The sequence below is a fragment of the Cnephaeus nilssonii genome, assembly GCF_951640355.1.
Source record: "Cnephaeus nilssonii genome assembly, chromosome: 1".
NCBI lineage: Eukaryota > Metazoa > Chordata > Mammalia > Chiroptera > Vespertilionidae > Cnephaeus > Cnephaeus nilssonii.
The window spans coordinates 95,101,085-95,110,621 of record NC_137072.1 but is presented as its reverse complement, the minus strand read 5'-3'; the positions used below and the strand labels follow the sequence as shown (position 1 = coordinate 95,110,621).

The 9,537-nt window shown below is 49.1% G+C and overlaps 1 protein-coding gene across 1 annotated transcript; it reads right to left on the bottom strand.

Annotated features, from left to right (window-relative positions):
* Positions 1 to 6,858: 6,858 nt before the first annotated feature.
* LOC307100456 (small integral membrane protein 12-like) lies at positions 6,859 to 7,137 on the bottom strand (the record flags this gene model as incomplete). Its single annotated transcript, XM_079772897.1, has 1 exon — positions 6,859 to 7,137. The coding sequence occupies one exon, from the start codon at positions 7,135 to 7,137 to the stop codon at positions 6,859 to 6,861; it is 279 nt and encodes a 92-aa protein (XP_079629023.1).
* Positions 7,138 to 9,537: the final 2,400 nt, after the last annotated feature.

Here is a 9,537-nt window from a genome sequence, read left to right as displayed (position 1 = left end):
GGATAACATCCTAGTAAATTATATGCTATACGACAAGGTGATGGGTGCCCTGGGAAAGCAGGAAAAGGGAGACTGTAGTGTGAGGTTGGGGCAGGTGGTGATATTATTATACAGGGTGACCAGGGAGGCCTCAGCTGGAGCAAGCAGATCCCTCATCTGAACTGCCACAGTAGCTTATCTGAACCTTTCTGCTGGCATTATTGCCTATTCCGTGTGTGTGTGTGTGTGTGTGTGTGTGTGTGTGTGTGTGTGTGTAGATACAGAGGTACAGATTGTACCTATGTTGGCTCTCCTTCTAGGCCGTCAGCTTCTATGCCTGATTCGTATGTGTACACTTCTCAGCAGGTGACACACAATAGATGTTTAATAAGAAGTGGTCAAATGAATGAATACTTAATAAACGATTTGCTGAAGAGAATGACACTGACTCATTTTTTCTTCCCTACAGAAATAACCATCAGATTGTCTATTTTAGGCACATACACTTTAACGTACTCTTTACCTTACACATCAAATACCTTTGGGCGCTTTATGAAGCACAGTTGTTTTTCAGTTTGCCTGAAGGGATGATGTGCATCCGGTGCCTTTAGGAAGAGGATATCAATAAGCCGGGAACACCTGGGGGTGGGGGTGGGGGTGGGGGCATGTGCTTTCTGTCTGTCAAGGAGCTGCATCAATTCTTTTAACCTGGCCAGGTAAGCTTTGGTAAATATCTTTTCTTCAGGGAATTGATGAATGCTTTGGCATCCCCAAAGCATTAACGAGGTTTTGCAAAGGTGGTGATATATGGGCCCAGAATGAAAGCAATGGAATTAGGGCAGGTAAATCCTTGTTTGGGAGAGAAACCAGGTGCAGAGATTTGGGGTGGGGAGCAGCACTGTGTGGTGTGAGTGCCTGGGTACTGTTTAGGCTGGATTTGGGGTGAAGACTTCCCCCCGAGCCCTGAAGGGGAAGATCAGTCTTGTCAGTTGCTGAGAAACTTAGAAGAAACTTACATGCCTCGGACTGCCTCTGTGCTGTGCTAGATCCTGTTTGAAATTTCCAAAAGAGAGCAATAAAAATGATGCTATTAATAAAATAGCTTCCAAATTATGAAAAGCTGCTCACTCTCATAGCAATCTGGGAGATGCAAATTAAAACCATGATCACACCTGTAGAAAAATAGCTCCCACTTATCAAACCCTTGCCATGTGCAGTCTCCACGTTTAATTTATATTCAATACCTCGGTTCTCATAGCCACTCTGGGAGGTCAGGGTCACTGTCTTCTTATGGACAAGGACTCTGATACTCTGAGAAGTCAGTTCAAACACAGTTGCCCAGGTAGTAAATGTCAAAGCCAGGGTTTGATTCCAGGCCTGACTCCAAAATTTGGCTTTGTAGTCTACTGTTCATTTCCACACACCAATCCTGGAACAAGTAGGCACTCTTCATGTATTTGTTTTTGTTTTTTTTTCATCCTCACCCGACGATATTTTTCCATTGATTTTTAGAGAGAGTGAAACAGAGGGAAAGACAGAGAGAAATATTGATGTGAGAGAAACAAATCGATTGGTTGCCTTCTGCACAAGTCCCGACCAGGGCCCGAGCTAGGGAGGAGCCTACAACTGTGGTACATGCCCTTGACCAGAATCGAACCCGGGACCCTTTGGTCCGCAGGCCGACGCTCTATCCACTGAGTCAAACTGGTCAGGGCTGCATGCACTTATTTAAATAAGTCCCATCTCACTAAATTATACTTCTACCCTCTTGTGTTAACATTTCAAGTTCATTTTGTTCAATAGCCACGGTGGGTCCATTGATGTACCAACGTCCCAGACAATAAGCCACCTTTCCAACTTCCTCTCCTGCCACTCTCTCCACCACTGTGCTCGACTCCAGCCAGACAGTCTCATTTCAGTCCCTCAAACCCACTAGATGCTTTCCTACCTCAGGGCCTCCGCAGATACTGTTCCTTCTCCCTGAAGTGACCTCTCTTCCCTCCACCTCCCTCTGACACCTCACAGGTCTTACTGCCTCTCATCTTTGGACTCTTAGCCTGAACATCATCTCCTCAGAGGGGCCTCTCACCAGCAGGTCCCTGCTCCTTCTTTCTTTATCACTGTATCTTGTTTCCTTCACAGTCAATCCTATTTGCAATTACAAGTCACTTGTCTGCTTCCTTGTTCAGTGTCTGTCTCTCCCCAGGATGTGAGCTCCATGAGGAAAGGGAAGGATTCTGTTCTCAACACACATACCCAGCACCTGAAGAGCCCGACCCAGAACAGATGCTCAAAAGTATTAGTTGAACTGAATGGATGAATGAATGAATGGATGAATAATGGAATGAGTACTTTTCCATAACCCCTTTCCCCTCTTTTTTTTTTTTTAATTTTTGAAAATTACTGGGTAATTTCTCACTGTTATTCTTCTGGTTGGATAAATACATGATTTTCCCTGGGATGTGGTTTTGGGGTTTTCTCTGTGCATTTTTCTCCTTTAAGGTGCAGCTGGTCACTTTGTGTTCTCTGAATCCTGGTGGCAGATCTGGCCTGGTCTTCGCGGCCCTAGTCAGATGCACCCTTTCCTTGTCAACTGTCGTTGTGGAGTTCAAAACAAGGCTTGGTGTTCTGTCTCATGGATTCATCTACTGCAATAAAATGAAACTGGGGAAACCGACATAATGACAGATACTAATGTATAGAAGGGAGGAAATTAGGGACCGAGGCTCTTTAATATTCTGACATTGAGGCAAAATATTAAAGAGAAGAAATACTGCTGTGGGCATGGGCTCCAGGATACCTTCTAGATAGAGATTCTGAGAGGTAGAGAGATGATGTTTTCTTCACCCCGATGACAAATCCAGCCTCGAGGTCTGTGGTGGTCACGATGCAGGGTTGATGTGACTATTCTAAATGGGCTCTGCTGGTACCTGGGAGCTTGTTTGACATGCAGAGTCTTGGGCCTGGCATTGGACCCACTGATTCAGAATCAGTACTTTTGACAGGCCTCTCAGGCCATTTATATGAGAGTTTTAAAGGAATTTTTTTGAATTTTGGGACTCACCGGTCTGCTCTAGATGACTGCTGAAATTCATGTTGCTAACGGCAGACAAAGCAGCTAGTGAATGATTGGCATGTGTTCCTGAAGACTCCATTGTTCAGGACGGAGGGACACTGCTCGTGTGCGCTCTCCTCCGGCCACAAGGATGGCTGAAGTCGCCATGGGCTGGGACGATGTTAAAGGGATCTTCTCATTTAACTTGAAGTTCTTAAGAGCCGAGATGGAGATGTGGGGGATAGTCATATAGTATAAGGCACAGAGGAACAGATTTCAAACTGTGCAAAGATGAGACTGATGCAAGGTTCTTCAAAGGCAGGCAGGCAGATGGCATGACGAAGTGAGAGCCCTCAAAAACGGAACCTCTCCTATGTATGAAACTAAAAATGGTGCCAGTGAGGGAGAAAAAGAGGGGGTGTCTAAAAAGGTAGGTGTGGCCCCCAAGGTAACTTACAAAACCCAGACATGCACAGAAGGAGGGAGGAAGAACAGAAGATCAAGTATGAATTTGGAAGGGTTGCTTGGATCACTACCAGGAGCAGCAGGTGGTTTAAAAAAAAAAGAGAAAAAAAACAGAACTTGTTAAAGCGTTGAAGACAAGAAGAGCTTCTCTGGGTAAGTGTGGATCAAGAATCACTAGAGAGAAACATTTCTGCTGTGTGCTACTGTCTCATCAAGGCCTGCCCGACCACTGCCCCCCACTGTCACTTCCTCTCACATCACCCTTTTGTATTTATTTTACGGTATTTATCACTGCTTGGAATTATCTAGTTTATTTATTGTTCTATTCATTATCTACTTCAACCTCTTCTAGAATGTCAGCTCCATCAGAGGACTGACTTTGCCTTATTGGCCACCAGATTCTCAGGGCCTAGAACAGTGCCTTCCATATGACAGGTGCCACATAAATGTGAATGAATGAATGAAACTGAAGTCTGAGACAAAGCCAAATGCCTCTGTCCCTATGTTCGAGGGAGGTATCCAAACTCTATTCACGTCGGTCCACTCTGTCCAGATCTGGACATGAGGCTAGCTGAAGGGTAGGAAGCTTATAAAGGAAAGGGGAAAGTGACCCACCTTTCTTGAGAACACAAGCTATGTCTGCATGTGTGGCATGAATCATGCCTTTCAACCCTCATGCTAATAGGGGCTGACATTCTCCCTCCCATTTTACAACTAAACCAAGACTCAGAGAAGTTAAGTGATTTGCCCTAAGGCACTCAGCCAGTAAGATGGGGAAGCTAGATATGAATGAGGAATGGAAAGCCATGTACTTTCCATTACATGGAGGCTTGGTTGGGATCTGGAGTAAAAGAGAAGTGAGCCCATTTAACTGCTTTCAATAAGCTTAAGTCTCCATGTCTGGACAAGATAAGCATAAAGTATTGTCACAATAATGCTATTTAACAAGACCATTCCAAAACTCTGTGGTGGACAACAATGAGTCCTTATTTCTTGTCCACGTGTCTGAGGGCTGGCCTGAGTTTGGCTGATCGAGGCTGAGTTCTGCTGGGCACGGCTCCAAGCTGTGGGTTGGGTCCAGGTCTGCTCCGAGATAATTTCATTGTGCTGGTTCCAGCAGGCCTCGCAGGGCATGTCCTGCCCTCGGCAATGGCAGGCGCACAAATGGGATGAGTGGAAATACATAATACACAAGGCCTAGGCTGAGAAGGGCACATTGTTCCTCCTGCCCACATTCCAGTGGCCGAGGCAAGTCACATGCCAGCCAAGCTCGACACCAATGAAATAGGAGGCGCACGCTGTCTCCAGTGGGGAGGACCGCAGAGTCACATGGCCAAGGATATGGATCCCAGGAGGAGCAGACAATGGGGAATGGTGGTGCGACAGGCCACAGGGACAGGGGGGCATGCAGTGGCTGCAGGTGCTGTGCCATGTGCTCTATGGACGTGATTGCATGAGAGCCTCACAGAGATCCTATCTGGTAGAATTGCTGTTATCCCTATTTTTCAATGAGAAAATTTAGGCTCAAAGAGGTTGGCTACTGAAGCTGTCACTGAAGTAAATGTCTGGCAGGGACATGCACTCTGGTGCTCTGGTGTGTTTGGTACAGGTGCGCATGCTCTCAGCCCTGACTCAACTGTCTTGAAAGAAATGGCTTCTGTGATACAAGAGGGGCTGCCGGTCAGTTTTGAAAAACCAGGGGTGATAAGGAAGGGGCCAGAAGACTAGATACACACACACACACACACACACACACACACACACACACACACACACACACGTGTACATTTTCTAGAAGTGGGAGAAAGCGACTGACTGAAACTATGTATAAGCTTGAGGGTCTTGTAAGGATGGATGCTTCGTGAACAGCCAGCATTCCCGTGGCTGGGCTAATAGACTGGATGCTCGCAGGAGGCCCATGGGATTCAGCTGAACTTCCTCGTGCCAACCCCTCAGCTCAGGGGGGTAACATTCAGCCACCCCTTTCGGTTCCAGGTTTGGTTTTATACTCCTGCGGTGTGTGCTGCTCTTTAATGCCTGGCTATGTTAGTTCTCAACTTGCCTGAACCCAGACCTTTGATTTGGGTCCTCGAAGGGGTGGCTGGGGGGCTGTTTGCATAAATGCCCACGAGGGCTCCTGCTGTTCACTCATGTGGCTCTCAGACAAAGCCTGGCACCTGACCCCTGACCCCTGCTCTCCTTCCCAACCTGGCATGCTGGCGGGTGGTGGGTGGTGGGTCATTCTAAAGGTGATCCCATGGGGCGAGCATGGGCTCAGTGAGGGTAAACAGCATGGTCTAGCAGCCCGTCTAATTTCCTTTGTTAAAAACTGGACTGGCCGCTCAAGCGAGGGTCATGAGGATAGTGTCCCGGATTTCAAGGGGTTTGACAGACTCATTCATGAACTCTTTTAGAAGATTGGGAAACACAGGCTGATTTAGGGCAAATAGATTGGTTCTTGGCTTGTTAAAAAATTATGCTGGTGTTGAACAATAGAAGTCTGTCCTCGCCCAGGCCCTGTCAGGGTGTTCCTGCCCTCCCCCAACTTTGATGGCCCCTCCTGCCTCCCTCCCAATGTCTCTCTTTGAATAACTTGGATGAAGACGCAGGAGGCTGGCTTATGAAACTGATGACTGGCATAAATAAAGGGGGTGTGGCTAATATAAAAAATGAGAGGGTCGGGAATTTTTTTTTTTTTTTTTGTTCTCAGATGCCACTTTAATCAAGTTTTGCACTATACAGTTATGGGGGGGTGGGGTGGGATGAAAGATGGTGACTATTTTCAAGCAAATTCACCTACCCCAAGTGAACAGCCTGGGCTGCCAAGAACAGCCCTTCCCCAGCGAGTCCCCCACAATTTCCTGAGCTGGTAGGACAGGATTTTAGCAAGAATGAGCACAAAGGACTGGGCAAACGAGGGGAGGAACCAGGTAGATTTCTGAGTTCTTCCCATGTAAACGGGAACTAGACATGTGGTATCTCTCTCAAGGCAACACCCCAATCCCATGCGCTCCAGCTTGAGGCCAAACTGCTCCCCGCAGGGACTGACAGCCCAGGTTCATTTCATAGTGCTACCCCCAGAAGTGCGCCCAGGAGCCGGGGCAGCTGTGCCCCCCATACAGCAGATGCAGCCTGCAGGCCAGAACCCCCCAGGGCCTTCCCCTTCACTGGCCCCTCAGCTTCCGGTGTGTCCGTGTGCCTGACTGTAGGAGAGCACCCAGGATGTGTGTGGCTGGGTGGTGCCTGAGGGGCCAGAATAAGCAACAACGCAAATCAGATGTGGATTCTGGAGCTGGGTCAGCATGGTGGCAGGACCAGTCACACCCTATGGAAGGACCCACATGGCCCTGCGTCCTCCATTAATTCTTCTCCGGGCGGTTTCTGTTCAGGACAGCTTTAGGGGCAAATTCCAGCTTGTCCTTAAGGCTCACCACCTGGGTGTGGTCCTTGCCTAGCAGCTCATCCAACTTTCGATCTTCCCGACGCTCTGAGATGCTCTTCTCCTCCTCCACAGGCTGGGGATCTTTTCCCCGGATGACCCATTCCAGGTGGTAGCCCACAGTCCCGACCACGAAGGCCACAGGAAATGTGACATAGGGGGCATAAGTACGCACCATGGTCCAAAACACAGGCCACATGACATCTGAGCCACAGCGTCCGGCCCCCGCCCTCCGCCTGCTCGCCAGGACCGCCGCCGCCGCCCCTCCCAGTGGCCTGCGAGGCCGAGGGTCGAGATTTTTAAAAATAATAATTAGCATGCATAGCACCTTATGGAGCTCTTCTCTAGAGAATGGTTTTATTTAAATTATGTCTTTAAATAACTCACTGTGGTAGGTATGAGTATCCTCATTTTATTTATCTTTAAAAATAGACTTTATTGATTTTTAGAGAGAGTGGAAGAGAGAGGGAAAGAGAGAAACATCAATGTGAGAGCAAAACTGATCGGCTACCTCCTGCACACCCCCTACCAGGGATGGAGCCTGCAACCCGGGCATGTGCCCTGACTGGGAATCAAACTGGCAAACTTTCTGAGCATGGGACGATGCTCAACCAACTCAGCCACACTGGCCAGGGCCCAAGTATCCTCATTTTAGATAAGGCTCAGGACTTACCTAAATTCCCCAAGATCATCTGACATCATCCTGGTTTTTCCAATTCCAAATTCTATGCTCTTTAAAATGGGCCAAACAAACCGGAGAAACTTATTTTCTAGAACATGCAAGCACAGGTTGGGAGGGAGACCTGATGTACCAACTGCCATGGGAAGCTCTGTCAGCGTCACCCCCTGCTCCCCAGATTTGTGAGGACAGCCACTGCCTCGCTCTGTGACAGAGTTAACATTTTCCTCCCCATCCTGGCCTTCAGGCAATGAGTAAGCACAGGCCCGGGTTGTGCAGGAGGCAGCAGATCAATGATTCTCTCTCCTCTTGGTGTTTCTATCTCTCTCTCTCTCTCTCTCCCTTCCTCTCTGAAATCAATAAAAATATATTTTAAAAATAAAGGCATTGACTGCCATGTTTATTTAAAAAAATACTACGGGGTCCATAATACTGGTTTTATTTATTTTAGACACACACCCCTCATATTTTAACATTTCCTGAAATAAGAATGCTTTTCAATGAATGATATTTTAGACTCACCATTGGCTGTTTTCCGCCCCCATTTTAATAATGTCTCTGAAATCTTAGAATCAGGGAGATCTGAGATGAAATACGGGCTGTTGATGTCACCTACATTTGGTGGTGTATATCGAATGCCACAGCGAGGGTGCCAGTCGGTGACAATGATGGGGAGAAGGGTTTACAGGTCGCTGTGCGGAAGCAGCAGCGTGGGCAGCTTGCCCGTGGGGGTGGGTGGGGGGGGAGGGCGGCGTGCCGTGCCACGTACTCGTGGGGTTTGGATGATGTACCTGATTTGACATATGAGACCCAGGCGGAAGGGCAGTTCAGGATTCCACACACCTCACAGTGTGGTGCCCACCCCACCTCCCGATCCCTTGCTGGGCGTGTAGGATTCCTTACAAAGCGACTTCCATGTGGGGCCGCCCCTCTGGACACACAGGCCCCGTGGAAAGGCAGGCCTTGCGTTCCTGGGACAGTCACCCCTGACTTGCTCACTAGCTCCTGCGGGCGCCTGGAGGGACTGTGAGGAGAAGTTAGACAACACCATGCTACCGAGGCCAGATGCTGCCTGCTGCACCACCCTGCCTGCCGACCAGCGGCCCGAACAACGTGGGATAATATTATGACAAGGAAGTTGGGGATTGCAGGAAATGAAAACAATACAGCTCTGGGGGGTTGGGGGATGGGGGGCAGATGCAGGCTGGCCAGCCGGCCTCAGAGCGGTGGGCCCTGTTTGTAAGAGCAGAGGTTGTCCAAGCGAAAAACAACCCGGGCAGAGACTTATAGCTGCCACTCCCCGTGGGCAGGCTGCCAGGAGCAGGGCAGAGAGTTTTCAGACGCCTGCTCCCCAGCAGGGCCCATGGCGGGGAGAGAGGGCTGCTGAGTGCTGGGAGGCTGTGTTTGGTCTGGCCGGACCCCCACAGGGCCAGCTTTCCCCAGTCTAAGTAAATAAAGGGAAGCTGGAATATACAAGGGCTCACTTTTCAGAAAATGTATTTCTGTCTTCCTTGCTTCCTCCGTGTTCTGTTGAGCTAGCACACACTGTGGCAGTTTTTGCTTCTGACCTGATGCTGCCTGGTCAGGGCGCCTATCGGGGAGAGGTTAGGAATCGGACCTCTTAGCGTTCCATCTCTCTCGGCTGGTCTAACTCCTGGTGGCCTTGGAGGAGGCTGAGCGGGGCTTTCCCAGTTTTAGAAGGGACCAATGGTGGCCATCACAGTCCCCAAACCTGCAGGTGCCCCAGAGAGACACTTGAGCCATGGCTCTGAAATAGTTGACTTTGCTCCCAGAATACTGTGGAGAGGGTGGCGTTCCATCCTCCTCCCACCTAGACCTGAGTCCCACAATCCTCTGCAGCTAGGAGACAGCAGGGGGAGGGGAGGGGGGGAGACAGAGCCAGCCAGGGTCTAGGGGTGC